The sequence below is a fragment of the Cygnus olor genome, chromosome 4, assembly GCF_009769625.2.
Source record: "Cygnus olor isolate bCygOlo1 chromosome 4, bCygOlo1.pri.v2, whole genome shotgun sequence".
NCBI lineage: Eukaryota > Metazoa > Chordata > Aves > Anseriformes > Anatidae > Cygnus > Cygnus olor.
The window spans coordinates 19,661,831-19,678,867 of record NC_049172.1 but is presented as its reverse complement, the minus strand read 5'-3'; the positions used below and the strand labels follow the sequence as shown (position 1 = coordinate 19,678,867).

At 35.8% G+C, this 17,037-nt stretch overlaps 1 protein-coding gene across 7 annotated transcripts in view; it reads right to left on the bottom strand.

Annotated features, from left to right (window-relative positions):
* Nucleotides 1-17,037, bottom strand: part of FAT1 (FAT atypical cadherin 1) — a 108,387-nt gene that overhangs the window by 24,702 nt on the left and 66,648 nt on the right. For all 7 annotated transcript variants that reach the window (XR_005819956.1, XM_040557096.1, XM_040557098.1 and 4 more), the window contains 5 exons: nt 9,883-10,158; nt 9,456-9,666; nt 3,268-7,335; nt 2,447-2,643; nt 882-1,035 (listed from right to left, as the gene is read on the bottom strand). Coding sequence is in view for 6 of the 7 variants with exons in the window: in XM_040557096.1 (XP_040413030.1) it covers nt 882-1,035; nt 2,447-2,643; nt 3,268-7,335; nt 9,456-9,666; nt 9,883-10,158 (4,906 nt within the window). In the remaining variant the exon portion in view is untranslated. The remainder of the gene's footprint in view (nt 1-881; nt 1,036-2,446; nt 2,644-3,267; nt 7,336-9,455; nt 9,667-9,882; nt 10,159-17,037) is intronic.

Here is a 17,037-nt window from a genome sequence, read left to right as displayed (position 1 = left end):
GCTATTTTGTTGTGTTTCTTCCACAGCTATTGACTTGACCCTCTCCTCTAACATTTAATGAATAAACAGAGCTATTCACACCATCAAATATACTGCTACAGAAAAATTTCTAGAAGTCTAACACATACTTTCTTATCCAAATGACAGAAAACATGATGACAGACATAAAGTGTAGTCGTTGTCTTCTTTTGACTGACTAAAAAAAGTATTCTGAAATGTTGTTTGCAAGTATTCTAGCCCCAACAATTCTGAATTTATGTAACAACATGCTAGCGTAGCACACAGGTGACAAAGTCAACCCCTATGAAGTAAGAAGTGCACATTGCATTGACCTACCTTATAATCCAGAAGATACGAATGCCATGAAAACCAAACAAAGCCAGGGAATTTAAAAGTTTATCTTGCTTTTATAATGATTCCAATGAAATTGGAGGCAATTTTGGTATTTACTACAGAAAGGAAATTTGTTGCTCATTCTAACGTCAACCTATTTAACATACCAAACCAAATGATGGCAAAGAGAGAATCCGAATGAAGATATTCTCAGTTTACAAACTATGATCGCTACAAAATATAAAAAGCACAAAATTCATGGCATGCTTTTACTCCAGTCCCTTCTGCATGAAGTTTCTGGCTTCGGGGCAGTTACCTTATTTACTCTTTAGTTCCTTGTGTTTTAAACACTTGCCTTTTCCCTGACTTCTAATCGATATATTATTAGTATTTGTACTAGAAACTCACAGTTTAAATAACAGTTACATAATAACCTCAACCTTAATGCAAAGCTTAAAATACTGACCTTTATGCACGTCTTAATGTAATCATATACCATTTTATAAAATGCTATGATAATTACAATTTTGTGTGCAAAGCATTATTACCTGTGTCTGGAGTGAGTCCGAACTTCTCTGCTCCTGTGCCATGCAATGTGTAAGTAATTTCTGCATTGGAACGAATATCTGCATCTGTAGCAGATACCTGCATTATCAGTTTGCCAGGAAGGGCATCCTCCGGAACAGTGTCGGTGTATAAAGCCTGAAAGATTTTAAAATGTCATTGAAGGACATAACACGTGGAGTAAGTAGGGCTTGGAAAGGGGATGGAAAGAATGACAGATGAGATAATATTCTGTTTCAATGTTTGGGAAAACATGAAGTGAACCGGAGGATGAAATACCTGAAAATGATAAGGGTTTACAATTTTCCAATTAATTACCTCACATTTATTAAACTATACATAAAGGTAATTATTACTGAAACCACAGAGACTCTTGTGTGTCAATGCACAGTTAAGAACTCTAAACACTTGTCACTGATTAACTGCTAATTAAATACATTCCCAAGGTAGGAGTTCTGAATTTTTGGCAATTTTGTCCTCTTTCAGTAAATCAACTTGTCTAGGTCTGACTCAATCTAGAAGAAACTGATGTCGATCTTTCATGTAACAGTGCATGAAATACAAGCTTCCAGTTTAAAAGGCTCTGAGCACTCTAACAGCTCATTTAAATGAGGGATGTGATTTCAGTTAGGACTGAGACTTATAACAGCAATATTATCAAAGGAATAAAGCTAAAAACACTGACTTTCCAGTTTGTATTTAACTACAATAATTAATTTGTATGCAAGTGATCACTGACTATTAAAAAGAATCAGTCACTGTGTACTTGATCCTTCCCAGGACAAGAAAAGATTTTGTCTTTCTACCCAGTAACATCAAATCTGTGCTCAACAAGACAGCTATAAAAAATCCAAACACGCTAAAATTTAAAAAAAAGTAATAAAAAAAAAAAGGCTATGAAAATCTAGGGCTTTCTTATAATGTAGTCATACTTCCCTTCTTGTTGTTTTTTTTTTTTTTTTTCCTCCTTTTCCCATTCTCTACCTTTCATATCTGTTTTTGCAGACTATCAAATGTGGTAAAGTAGATAGCTTAGTAAAAAGAAAATGTTTATGGATTACAGATTTTTGATGTTGCTGAGTGCAACTGCAGGAGAATATTCCAGTCTTTTCAACTCATCTACTCTTATCACAAATACATCAACTAAGTGATGGTATGTGGACTTCTTTGGCTTTGCTTCCTTCAGAAAATAGAGCATATAAACTATAATGGCAGTAGCTTAGAACAATTCATATTGGGAAAGCATGCACTAACACAGGAGAAATGAACTAAAATACTCCTCATACTCTTTAAACACCCAATAAGTGTTAAAATTGTATCAATGAATTGTTTGCTTTTTTTTTTTTTTTTTTTTTTTACAGAAACTTGCCCATTGCTTTCTTTGACAGCAGTAGTAGTCCAATATCTTAGTAGTCCAAAGCTCTGTTACCAACATAAAAGGAATACCTATTTGTATCCTGAGAACTCCTGAGAAGCAGTTTCAGCTAAAGTGTGCTTACATTTTACCTACAGAATCAGTTGGGCACGGAAGACAGAAGACTGTGCCTACCTTTTCACAAACAGGACTATTATCATTGGCATCAAGGACTTTAACCTCCACCACAGCTCTAGTTGCAAATGTCCCATCAGTCGCTGTAATATTTAGAAGATAATTGTCCTTTTCTTCCCTGTCCAGGGGCTTTTTCACATAGACTTTCCATTCATTCTGTATATTTTCAACAGCAAACTGTCCCAAGGGATCACCTCCTAAAATATGAAAAGAAGCATTTAATTAAAGACAAAAGGGAGAATGTTGCTCCATCAACATAGTTTTTGAAAGAAAAAATCCAAATGCAAACAAGCAGCCACTTTCTGTGGCTTTATATGGAAAGGGCTTCATTTTTCAGGTAGAAATAGTCAGTAGATGCTCATACAACAAACCTAACTGCTGCAGATAGGATCTATAAAAATCAATATAGAAATTCATGTAGCATTATAGATAACATCATAAGACACTTATACAGAAAGAATAATATTAGAATACTCCACTGGAAAGCAACACTTATTTTGTGATATTTCTTTGATTCCTTGTTTAACTGCATCATTGATTTTAGTGTAAATATGTATTTCTTAATAAAATTTGATATATAGGAAGTAAACAAAAAACTTAGGAAAGCATGTTAAGCAAAGAACATGTCAAAGAGAAAGTCAAAGACCTGTTTTCTAAAACTCTTCTTTCCCCCCCAAAGTCCTTATTTCATTTTAAGACACACATTCTTTCTCTGCTACATGATTTCAAGTGTTCTTCAATAATTTGAAGGATTAAGTTATACCACACTTCATTCCAGGACTACTCAAATGATTATTCTGACATTACTCAAAAAGAGTTACCTGTAATGTAGTAAGACACTTGTCTATTGGCTTCTTCCGTATCAGCATCGGTTGTACTTAAGATGGCAATTACTCCACCAGGAGGGTCATCCTCACTGACTGTTCCTTTATATATCTCTGCAGTAAAGCGCGGAGGATTGTCATTCACGTCTGTAACAGTAACTTCAACCACAGCCAAAGAAGACAGCTGAATTTTTTCACCCCGATCAGATGCAACCACTGTTATTTTGTATTTGTCTCGCTTCTCATGGTCAAGTTCTTTGAGAGTCGTAATCCAGCCAGTTTCCATGTTTATGGTAAAAGACTCTATAATGTCCAGTTCTTGAGAAGGATCTAAGCTGTAAGTGACCTGCCCGTTGAGTCCTGAATCTGAGTCAGTGCCTTTAACTTGGATGACTCTTGTTCCAGCTGGCATATTTTCTACAATGAATGCTTCATATGGATTGGACTCCAAAACTGGTTTGTTATCATTTGCATCTTTTACCTGAATGCTTACCTCTACTGTGGAAACAACATTATAATCTTCATTTGTATACTGTGCTAGCACTGAGAATTGGTACCATTTAGTTGTTTCATGATCAAGATTCTTCTCAAGTTTCAACCTTCCAGTCTGTCGGTCAATCACAAAAAAATCATCTCTATTGCTTTCAGGAGTGTTCCCTTTAATCAGACTATATACCAAAGTCTGATTATGCTCTGCTTTGATAACATCTATCACAGTTCCAATTGGAATGTCCTCAGAAATCGTGTAAGAATAAAACGGTTCTGAAAATTTTGGAAGAGGCACTTCTGGTGGTAGTATTCTAGCATAGACAGGAACAACTGACTCTTTCTGGGGGGATCCACCATCGACTGCTCTAACAAAGAAGGTTAGAAACTCATTTTCTAAACCAATTAAGCTTTCTTTTGTAGTAATGATACCAGACAATGAATCAATTTCTAAATTCTCTTTAACATTTTCAGACTCTGCTTCAATAGCATATGTGATGTCTGCATTTGTACCCTCATCAGCATCAGAAGCCCAAATTTTAATGACAGAAGTACCCCGTGGAACATCAGATCCAATATTTACTTCATACTCTGTTGCTCGGAATTGAGGAGCATTATCATTGTCATCTGTAAGTATTACATTGACCGTACAGAAAGCAACTTTTCCTCCTGAATCTTTGGCCATTAAACTAATGGCAATTACTTTTTCTGCTTGTGTTTCACGGTCAAGCTTTTCAGAGGTAAATATTTGCCCTCTCTCATTTGTATAAAACCTATCTTTGGCAAAGTCATTTACAATGTGGTAAGTGATATGGCCGTAAGTACCAGAATCTTCATCCGTTGCTTTAACTTCAGTCACCAAAGTATGCAATGGAGCATTTTCAGCTAGTTCAACCTCATATTCATTCTGGCTGAAAACAGGGCTGTGCATATTGGCACTGGTTACAGTTATACGAACTTGGGCTGAACTTCTGAAAACCCCATCAGAAACAGACACATTAAGATTGTAATGTGACTTTAGCGTCTGTCTGCGTAGGTTTGAGACAGTAATAATGCCAGTTTTACTATTAATTACAAAATTCTTTTGGTCATTGCCTGTCAGAATAGAGTACTCCAGCTTGTCAACATCCGAACTATCTGCATCTGACGCTTGCACACACGTCACAAAATGTCCATGGGGAGCCAGTTCACTAATTTTAGCTTCATAAAGCAATTGGTTAAAAAGAGGGGGGTTGTCATTGAGATCAGTTACATCAACAGTTACAATAGTGTCACTGCTCAAGGGCAGCATGCCACCATCTATTGCCCTTATTAGTAACTTGTGTTGCTGAATTTTTTCGTAGTCCAAAGTTCTTGCTGTGAGAATGAGTCCAGTGCTGCTGTCTATGTGGAAGTAGTCATGACTTTCACTGTTATCCTCAACCAAATGATAGGAAATCCCCCTGTTTGTTCCAGAATCAGCATCTGTAGCGCTCACTTGTGTAACAGATGTTCCAATGACAGATGCCTCAGAAAGGGTTGCAGTGTAACACTGCTCTGTAAACACGGGAGGATTATCATTGATGTCTTCTACTATTATGTCTACAAACACATCAGCATGTGCCCCAGTTAGGGAGTCTGTTGCCCGAATACTCAGCTTGTAGGCTGGATGAGACTCGAAGTCAAGAGGGGCAACAACATTTATAACTCCAGTGTTGAAGTTGATAGTGAACTGATTGAAAGGATCTCCATCTGTGATGCTGTAAAACACTTTAAGTCCTTCTGGGCTGATTGCTTGTACATGTACAACAGGACTATGGAGCTGAATGTTTTCTGGTATCTCTGCACTGTAGAAAGGCTTTTCAAAAACTGGCATAGCTTTATTCATAACTGTAATTGGGACTATAACTTCAGCAGAAAAAGCAGGTTCTCCTCCATCTTTTGCCACTACTGTGATCAGGTACTCCTTATTTAGTGTGTCTGGTTCAAACTTCTTCTTCAGTGAGATTTCACCAGTTGGATCAATTTGGAAATGTTCATGATGTTCTTTAAGATAGTAATGCACCTCTCCATTTCTGCCTGTATCTTTATCTACAGCAGTGACACGTCGAACAACATGGCCTACTTCAGCGTCTACTTTAACAACAGCATAATATGGAAGATTAACAAAAAACGGAGCGTTATCATTTACATCTTCCACTGTGACTTTAACTACAATATGTGCAACAACTGATGGTTTATGTTCCTCTGTCACTTCTATGACCACATCAAAAGATTCTTGCTGTTCACGATCAAATGGAATTCCTGTTGTTGAAAGGACTCCTGAAGTTGGGCTTATTTTAAATCTGCTGTCTGGATTTAGAATATGGTAAAACAAAGGCTCATTTATTTGATTCCCTATAGCAGTAACCACAGCTATTGTTTTTGCCTCGGTGGAATTCTCCTGCACTGTTGCAGAGTAAGAACTCTGTGCGAATTTCAGCTGGCTTGTCTTGCTTTCTTTCACATTAATTTTTACAGACGCAGTGCTTGCAAATCTGCCATCAGATGCTCTCACTGTTAATTCGTATCTGCTTCGTAGCTGAGTTGTATTTTGTACTGTTATATCTCCAGTCTTAGGGTTTATTGAAAATTTTTCTCCAATGTTGCCTTCAATAATGGAATAAATTAATTGTGAAAAAATGCCTGAATCAGCATCAGTGGCATTTACGCTGATGACTTTCACGCCTTTATAGGTTGGAACCAAAATGGATGTCTCGTACAACTCTCTTGAAAACACGGGAGGACAATCATTGATGTCAATTACATAAATAGTAACATTAGCTGCATATTCTGCATATAAACGTGGTATCCCCATATCATGTACTTGAACTGAAAAATGGAAAATGTTTGTCTCCTCGTAGTCCAGACTCATTACTGTTCTAACGGCACCAGTGCTAGAATCAATGGCAAAATACTTGCGGACAGATGGTTCAACAATTTGATAAACAAGCAAAGCATTTGATTCTTTATCAGCATCTGTAGCTCGAATTACTAATGGGACATTCTTGTCAGTTAGAACCACACTGTTAATTGAAGCTGATTCACTGATGAGTCCTGTATATTCAGCCTGCATAAAAATTGGTGTATTGTCATTCTCATCGCGAAGATGGACCAAAACTGTTGCATTAGTGGACAAGCCAGCCATGTTTGTTCCCTGCACAGTCAATGTGTAAACGGGCAAAGTTTCAAAATCAAGAATCTTCTGAGAAACAATGACACCTGAGTTGGGGTTGATCGCAAAGGCATCACCTATATTACCATCCTTTATTTCATAAACTACCGAAGACTGACTGTATGCTGTAACCATTCCAACAAAACTGCCAATGCTGGCACTTTCACTGATTTCTGTAGAATATTCTTTGGCTGTGAATTTTGGCGAGGCATTGTCAGAAACTGTAACAAATATGTGCACAGAGGTCACTTCACTCATTGGAGGATCTCCTTTGTCTGTAGCTTTTACTATCAAGTTGTATTCTTCCTGGTTACTACGATCTAATTCTTTTGCAATTTTAATCATACCCAAGATGGGATCTATAAAGAAGGAATTTCCAATATTGCCTGTGAGAAAAAAAGAAAAGTAATTAAGATTAAAAAAAAAAAAAAAGATTGTTTATTTGGCCATGTACTAAAACAGATAGAGAAAATAAAGACCGTTAAAATTCTTGATTTTGTTTAACAAACATTTGTAGCCTCTCAAAGTTTTCTGTAATGAAGAGCTCGCACTAATTCTAAATTTATTTGTGGAACCATAAAAAAAGTTAGTAGAGCTATCCAAGACTTGAAAATAAATGCAAAATATTTGATTCATTTTCCATTTAAAAAAAACTTAAAAGATGGCAAGTACTCTGCAAATTTCAACATCATAAATTATTTATTTTCTTTAAATTATCTTTGTAACTGAGTTTGTGCATAAGCCCACTTAAGTATCTACTGAAGTTGAAAAATTTATGTTCAGAAATTAACATTAGTGGAACACAAGTTACATTTCATGATCTAAAATAACTAGACTGTTCTGAAAAATTGAAGTGTTTTAATGACACTTGTTAATTGTCGTTAATTGTTTATGCAAGCATTAAAGCACTGCTTCAAAATTAATCTTTCTGAACTGTATCAAAAGTTGCATTTCTAATTTCATATTACTACATAGGCAAGTTATTCCCTGTGGTGAAGTATTAGGAAAAAAAAAAAACTACCTGCTGAGTATTGCCAGCTGCCACTTGATAAACATTTGTTTTCTTTACACTTCCAAATATAAAGAACACACTGCACACAATATTCAGCTCATGTACTAAATACAGTAAGTTTTAACATTTTATTTCCTTAAAATTTATGTTACTAAAGCCATGCTCTCAGCATGGAAAAAAATTTTTAAAAACTTCTGAGTTATGCATACAAGTAGACAAAAGATTTTTTTTAAGTGGAGGCTCTAAACACAGTGGCATTCTTAGAATATCCCATTACAAATCTAAGCAGTCATTACAAGCATTTAAGGAATGTTCCTTCCATAAGCTTAGAACACCAATTATAATGCTTTAACCTCCCGGTCCTGTAAGATAAACCTAACCTAAGTCTTACATTTACTCCTATAAAAAGCTAGAAGAAATGAAGAGAACAGGGTTTAACTTAATTTTAGACAGCATGCATACACATATTTTTCTTACAATGTTTTGGCATTGATAAAACAAGAACCACTAAACTAGTAAAGAGGAAAGTTTCATGAACATTAGTGTCCTGCCTAGCAAAAAAGTAGTATTTTTACAAATAACAGAAAAAAATATATATTTTAAGAATTTTATCAAATATATTCTTCTTCTTCAAACAATTATAATTGCAGCTTCATTTTAATAGCGTTTAAATGTGTTTTCAAATCAAAATAACATTTGAGGAAGAAATGAATAATACTTACAATAAGCAATTTCTATACCTTTACAAAGTAACTTACATCAAACAAAAATAAACACTTGTGCATAACACCTTGCATGCAACTGTAACTGAACAAATTTTACCTACTGTTCTGTTTAAAATGCAATTTCTTATGCTTGTGACTTGGACTTTTATTTTACATCACTTTCTAGATTGAAGGTCGTACAGCGCATAGTTAATTAAATATAAATGACTTTTTTTTTTTTCCAGACATAGTGCCTAAATAGTTCAGGACCTTGGAGATAGTAGGTTTGTACCTAGATTTCATGGGCCAAACCAAAACTCACTTCTGAATGCTAAGTGAACTCAATCAGTGCCATCCCATCTTCGAAATCACCATCATTAGAACGTCATTGCTATAGGCATGTTCAGGAAGACACTACGAAGCGAAAAATAAGTAGCAGCATCTAATGCTCTTCTCTGGCCTATAATCTGAAGGACTCTCTATGATAGATTGACTGGCTATTAAAGGAATTCTTAAATATTTTATTGAACGAGAATAGCAATCCTAATATAAAATCGGCTAGAGGGAACCATGCAAAGCAAGCCCTTCCCTGCTACTTGTATCTTGTAACTTAAGAAAGTTTAACTTAAGACAGTTTAAGACAGAAAGTTTAACTAAGAAACTTAAGAAAGTTTAACTTAAATTGGGACAATTTAGTGGTTATTTCTGCAGAAGCATATGGATATCATAAGTATCATCAAATAACATTTTAGAAAGATGCAAGAATTAAGATGTAAGAATGTCAACATACCTGATTCAATAGAATACACAATTTCAGCATTTTTCCCTTTGTCCTTATCTAATGCTGTAACCTGGAGCACTGCTGATCCAATAGCTGCTGACTCATATACTCGTCCTTCATAAGGAGAGCTGGTGAACCACGGAGCATGGTCGTTCGTGTCACTAACATTAATGATGATCCTAGCATAGTTGCGCTTTACAGGAACATCTTGATCTCGAACCTAAAACAATTAGCATAATACTATTAATTATCACTAATAACTCTGAAGTTCATCAAACATTAGTAATAATTCAACATTCAATCTGTACCAGAGACAAAGCCTGCATATAAATTAAACACACAAATCAATACATGTTTGTATTATGAGGACAAATTAAAACGACATTAATGAAAAAAGTCTTTTATAGGATACAGAACAAATATTGTGGTTATTTACCATTACTGTGAGAATATGCTGGTTCATGGTCTCATGATCCAGTTTTTCTGAAGTATAAAGAGATCCAGTTCCAGGGTCCAGACGAAATTTTTTAAGACTGATGGGATCTGTGCTGCCCTGCATAGTATAAATGAGTTTATTCTTCTCATCTCTGTCCGTGGCACTGACTTGCAAAATTTCTGTCTCTGGTACAGTGTCCTCAGGTATAACAATTTCATATTTTGAAGCAGAAAACTGAGGCCTGTGATTATTTGTATCTATAACTTTGATGTACACCTGAAACGATACAGTGGGGAGGGGAAAACATTGGTCATATTTGGGAAGCAAAGATGAAAAGAGAATATCATTAAAAATTAGACCATAATGCTAATACAATTCCAATGCAAGCAAAATTTTTATTTTATTTTTATTTTATTTTTTCTTCTTCTGTTTTTGGAGAAGGAGAGACAGGTATAGGGATGAGGTAGAGGAAAAAAGGGACTCACTAAATCCAAATCTGCCTCACCTTCCTTAAAGTCAAAAAGAGTTTCTAAGAAGATTTGAAGGATTTTGTTCTAAGTAACAGCAAAAAGACGGCTGCATATAAGTAACAAAGTCTTGCACCAAACCCTGCAGGCACCACAGTACAGCCTCATGAATTGAAGTGAGAATCTGGGAATACAAAGACAGACGTGGGCGTGGAACTTTTGGGTAACTCTGTATACAATGGTCTTCCCAAAAACTGGGATGTTACCCACTCTGCTAGCTGAAATAATTGTCACCAGAAATACTATTTTCAATAATTTCCCTCAAATAAAAAAAGGATAGACAAGCACATAAAATGTAATATAAGAGAGCTGAAGAGGGCAAGTGTGCAATCTCAAGAGTTAGAAGCCAGATATAGAATAAAATGCTACACAAGGAATAAAAAAAAGGTTTTAAGTTTATTTGAAACCACAAAACAACCTGTGGGTAAACAAGATCACCAGGAAACATAAAAAGCAATTAAAACAAAGGAAGCCTGTGCTAAATTACAATTCTGCTTCAGTCTCATTTACTAAGAAGAACAGGGATCACGACCCTACACAAAACAAAATAAAAACGTGATACTGGTAAAGCAGTGGGGCTGGAATAAGCAGCTGCTAAATGAAATTAAAAAATCAGCATGACAAGATGGGAACCACACACAGGTTCTGCTGGATTGCAGGGGAAAAACAAATAGATGGCAATGCTCCTAATGTAACATGCACTGCTAATAATACTGAGCTCCACTGCCAGGCAGCAGGGACATGCGCATGTACACGTGTGCGCACACTGGTGTCTGCAGCCACAAGCACAGCCACCTATTTTACTCTTAGGCGTTCCAGATCAGTGAGCCATAATCCATTATACAGCACATTCTTCAGTGTTTGAAACAGCCTCCTATGACAAATACAAACTATCACTGCTTTTTATAGGAAAATGCTGCCTCCCACAACCTACTAGAATTCTCAGAAAACAGAAGAAATAGAAAATAACCAATTCTGTGGCACATCGATAAAATCCCTTGCAAGAGGTTGCTATGGAAACTAAGGAGTTTGGCTTCTTTTCTCATTGATTAGAAACTACTTAAAGATGGAAAATAAAAAGAAAAAATACTGATTTCCAGTAGGGAGAAAATTAATGGTAGGTTATCCAGGAGGTCTTTTAGGTCAAGGTTTTAAATATATTCATTAACAAATTCAATTGGAAAATGAACAGCAAGAATGAAGAGAATATGACCTTAAGTATGCAATTTTTTAGATTGTCATGATTAGAGCAACACAAAAAAAAAAGTTCTCTCTTTTTTCTTTCTTTTTTTTTTTTTTTTTTTTTTTAATTCTGTACAAATAAAATACATTTTAATGCATTCTGAGAGAAGAACTGATATCAAATTCTGAATGGTCCACTACAGTCACTTGCATAGCAGTTTAGTAAAAAATATACCTGCACATTGAATACTCACACTCAGGAAAATTAAAAATGAAACCAAATGAAGATGACTAACAAATTAAAAAGCAGAAAACCCAACCTCAATGTAAATCAAACTAGACTAGTACACGTATAAATAAAAGCTTAGGAGACCATATACAACAGAATTCGTACACAGACAATGTGCTTTCAAAATCAGTACACCTCAACAACTTTTTATTGAATTCCCACCTTCTAGCAGATTATTAAGTTCAGACTCAGAAAAACAATAAGTGAAAAGATAAAGTGTAAATTTTGATGAATCTAAATCAAAATCATTATTTAAGTTCATGTGTATTTCTCCCCAGATGAGAAAACATGAAAACTATGGTCAAACTTGGTGGTGAAGGGGAATGCAACTCCAGAGCAACTGTGTTAGATCAATCTGCAGAGTGGAAGACATGGCCATTTGTGCTGCTGGAACTACACAAAACCAATGCAGGAAACCAGAATTTCTAGAACACAGCACCCAAAACATTGTGCAAAGTACTAAGTAAAATACCTGGAATGTAGTGACCGTGATGCCAATTAATTGTATTATTAACAAACATATTGCTAAGGAATTAACACAATGACTCAGTCATTATGAGTGGCTTGCTCAGGTATTCCATTACTTGTCAAATTACTTGCTCAGGCATGCAGCTTTTCTGAATACTGGTAAACACAACTGCAAATACACAATCTGATCTATAAGTGTAATCATTTTAAATGCACCTAAAATTCAGAGTTCACGTTTGACTCAGCTGGAAAGGTCTTTTATCTACACACTTTAGGATTCATTTCTCACTCGCTGATGTTGTTACTTTATGCCTATCTGATGGACAAGCGTAACACGAATCCAAGTGCACTCTTGCAGTAAGGAAGGCTGACCACATGCTGGGCTGCTTGAATAAGGGGATCAGCAGGCAGGGGGAGAGGAATTACTCCCTTCTACTTAGCACTCGCTTGTGGGACTGTAGATCCACTGTAGTTTTGAGCCCTGCTGAGCAAAATGGATCTTGACAAACTGAAAAGAAACCAGTTAAAAGCTGTTAAAATTCAGACTTCTCAGAGGTGCACAGTGAAAGAACAAGAAGCAACACTCACAATAAGGGAAATTACAACACTCACAATAAGGGAAATTACAAGTAGACGTAAGATAAAAATAAAATTTTCTTTTCAAGAAGGGTTGCCTAACACTGACATAAAAACATGTCCAAAGAAGATATGCTTTAGGTTGTATATTAGGAGAAATTTCTTTACTGCAAGGGTTGTGCGGCATTGGAACAGGCTGCCAAGGGAAGTGGTTGAGTCACCATCCCTGGAGGTCTTCAAGAAATATGCAGATATAGAAATTAGAAGCATGGTTTAGTGGTGGACTTGTCAGTACTAGTCTGAAGGTTGGACTAGATGATCTTAGAGGTCTTTTCCAACCGGAATAATTCTATGAAGAGGTGGAAGCCCTGTCATCTCAGGTGCTCAGAACTGGACAAGTCCTTGAACAACTTGATCCAACTTTACAGCTTGCTCTGCTTTGAGCCACCAGTCTTAACTAGATGAGCTCCATGGCTTCCCTCCAATCTAAAGTCTTGGACTAAGGAACTAATAGACTAAGGAAAGCCTGCTTTCAAGACAGATATTCTTGCTGATGCTAAGTGACAGATGCTAGATGTGCAATTTCCTTTCAAATGTGAAAAGACCAAATTGTCATGTAAACTGTTAAGGCCTTCACATTAAATAAGAGGCAACAGAAGACAAAAGTAAAATTGCACTCTCAGTTATTAAAGACCCACGCAGTACGAGATGGGTTTGTGTGCTTGAGAACAAAGTAACTACATGAAGAGCTTGTACTACTCTAAAGTAAAATGTATAATAAAAGACAATTCTGCAAATTTTCAATGAAATTATTGAAAGATTCAAATGAATTATATGAGTATTATCACTTAAGAAAGAAGTTTCTTCATGAAGAGGCACACAATAGAAAAGTTTGACATTAATAGACCGTAATGTTATCTCTGAAATGAAGCAGCGTGGAACTGAAGAGACTTGACTGATTTTGCAGGGCTATGTAAGGGCTGGATTGCACAATTTTTGTCTCCTCACAGATCTCTCAGAGAGCAATACGGTCTGGTGATACAGAAAGAGAACAAAGCAAACCAGGATTACTTAGGGGAAGGACTTGAAATGAATTACTTAAATGACAGGTGAAACCTAAATTTGCATAGGAATGCATTGATTATTAGTATATTATAGAGAAGATATGTGTCACTGGCAAAACATAGTGTGTAATATTTAAAAATGATGTTCCTTTGGATCGTTTTAAACTAATTTTTCATTTGCTGAATTCTTGTTGAGTTTTAAATCTCCTCTCTTCATTCATAATAACATTATAGTTACTTTGATGTGTTTATATTCATGTTCATAAACAAAAAGTTATATTATCCGGGGATAATAAAAATGCATTCTGTTTCCATAATGTCTCTGTGGAGCAGCGTGGTGATCACAAGCAAAAATGCACATTTAATCAATGAAGAACATTCTATCCTTCATTCCTAAATCAACCCCAAAGCATAATGTCCATATAAATTTTGCATGAAGCAACATTAAATATTCTGCAAAGCACATCAATAGGTAAAATGCTGCAATTAGCTTTACACCATTTCAAGTGTTACTTCTAATGAAAAGAATTGATAGTCATAGCAAGGACTGGAAGTAGCATAGCTCAAAACAGGACTTTTATTTATTTGTTTTCAAAAAGTGACTCAATAGTTCGTATATTGCTTCTTATATCTTGTGAATAACATTTTCTATTTAAGACCAAAACATCATAATCTGAAAACATTAGTACACTGATTTGCTTTTCAAATGATATTCCTTCCTAGTCATCTCTAATATAATTTGTCAAACACCACTACTGTAGGCCTGGAATTTGCTTGTCCTTATTTTGCATCATGCATTTGGCATTTAGATGCATACAAAATTCTAATAGCCTCCACGCCTACTGCTGCTGTATTTTTCAAAAAAGCTATTTAACTGAAGTCCTGAAAGAGTCAAATGCTCTACAGATGTTGAGGGCCCAAGGCCAGCAAAAGCCTTCTAGTTTAAAGTCAGATTCAATACACTACTTGTACACAATGAGATCGATGTTTCTTGTTTCTCGTCCCCCTTCCCAATATCTTGAAAATGTCATTAGCTTTTTCAAGTTGAAATATAAAATTACTTAGTATGCTGTTAATCAAGGCCTGTTAAATTGTTTACTGTATTTCAAATGTTTACTTTGTAAGCTAAAAACTGCACACAGCATATTGCTGTTCCTAATGTATGCACTCAGTATTCAGTTTTTGTGTCTGTCACTCCTTATTAACTGTTTATCAGCTCTTAGGAGGATCCAACACAACATCAACATTCAAAATTTAATCAGGATTATTTCAGCAGCAAGTAATGGAATGTACATGCTGGTAGCCGTAAATAACACCTTCAACTTTGATTTCATATTAACATTTTTTATTTCCCTGAAGTTAAGCCTCATTCCTGAAATGCATCTTCTAAACTACAGTGCTGAGGGCTATGTTAAGAGATCAGTCCATTTGGGTGGGCTGAGTTACAGAAGAGATAAGAGAATCAGGAGTTACGGGGAGAGATAAGAGAATCAGTTGAAATCAGCAGTCTGTACATGCACCAACAGTTTCAGAGATTGCACTAATCCATGCTTCTCAATCTGTATACCACAGTAACATGAGACTCAAACAGCAACAGTGTAACTTGTGCTTTTCCCACAGGCAGAGGAAAAAGGATGATAATGACAAGGAAGTTTCTGTGCTCTTGCAACAGAAACTACAACCTCTCTTCTTGCCAACTGTAGCGGAGAGAGGAAAGTAGAGACACGAAAGAAAGTCATACAAAAAGCAATCAGAAATAAAGGACTATAAATTCAAGACTACTATTCTAACTCTTCTGCAGAAGGTTATTGTGGCAACTGTTTATAATGTTCACCCAGCTTTACAAATGTTAAAACAACTGTTTCGTTTAAAGAAATTGGACAAAAGCTACAGTGTGCACTTCTGAGAAAAACTAAATGAATCACATAACCCAGAGGAAGAGAAGGGGTGAGGGTTAAGGTATTTCTGTGACCTTCCAATTCTTGGTTGTTTCAGGAGACAAAAAAGATTATGGTTCAAATGTGGCAGCTCAGGATGCCTGCTACATATTCAGCTACATATAAGCAACAGCGTGGATAGAATATCTGCTGTCATTGAGACCATAAATTCATCCTTTACCAATCCCCAAGTTACTCCAACATGCTCTGCGTGGTGGCATTTTGACGCCATTCTTGAAAAAAAAAAAAAAAAAGGAAAAAAAAAAGCCGCCTGCTGTCTTCTGACTTTCCTGGCAAAGAAAGTTCTCTTTTAGTTGTACTTAGGATTCTTCTTTTTTTTTTTTTTTTTTTTTTTTTTTTCCAAACTAATCCATACCAACTCCCCAGCATTCTGTATTTGGTAGAAATGAATCCATTTAATATTTTCACTACAACTATGCAATAAATTTACAGCAGGATTCTCCAGACCTTTTATGGCATTACCAGCACCAGCAGCAATGGCACCCTGGTTAGGATAGCAGCAAGTTCTGATTCAAGTTCTACTGAGGTACCTGTTGTCATATTTGGAGATTTGTGGTCTACCGTATAACTCACAATTGTCACCATTAAAGTAAAAGCAAGCTCTCGAACAAAACTGCTATTCTTGTAGTCTTCAACTACGGAATTTAGTATATTTGACCTATCAAATGCAGTCATCTCAATAAAGACCCTGTTTCAAATCCTAAATGTTGACAAGCTATTTTTTTGCTCTGGCTGAAAGGGGGAAGATGACATATAAGACATAGGATAAAACAACAGAAGAACATATATATCATACAAAAGTTGAACAAGAAATTATGTTCATAACACAGATTTCTATGTACATAAAAGTACCAACACATTTATTGCTCTTTGAGCTCTGTAACTGAGAGGTAACCCAATTACAGATAACACAGATATATCACCATCTTTATCCAACAGTTTTAATGCAGTAACTAAACTAAAATCTTTCTTTTCCATCTGGAAGAAAAGGAGAACTCCTCCATGCTTACAGCTCCATTCACACCAACCTCACGTAAACCTTATTTCCAACTATAATCAGGTTGTGGGCTGGGGGAAGAAACTAGATGGGA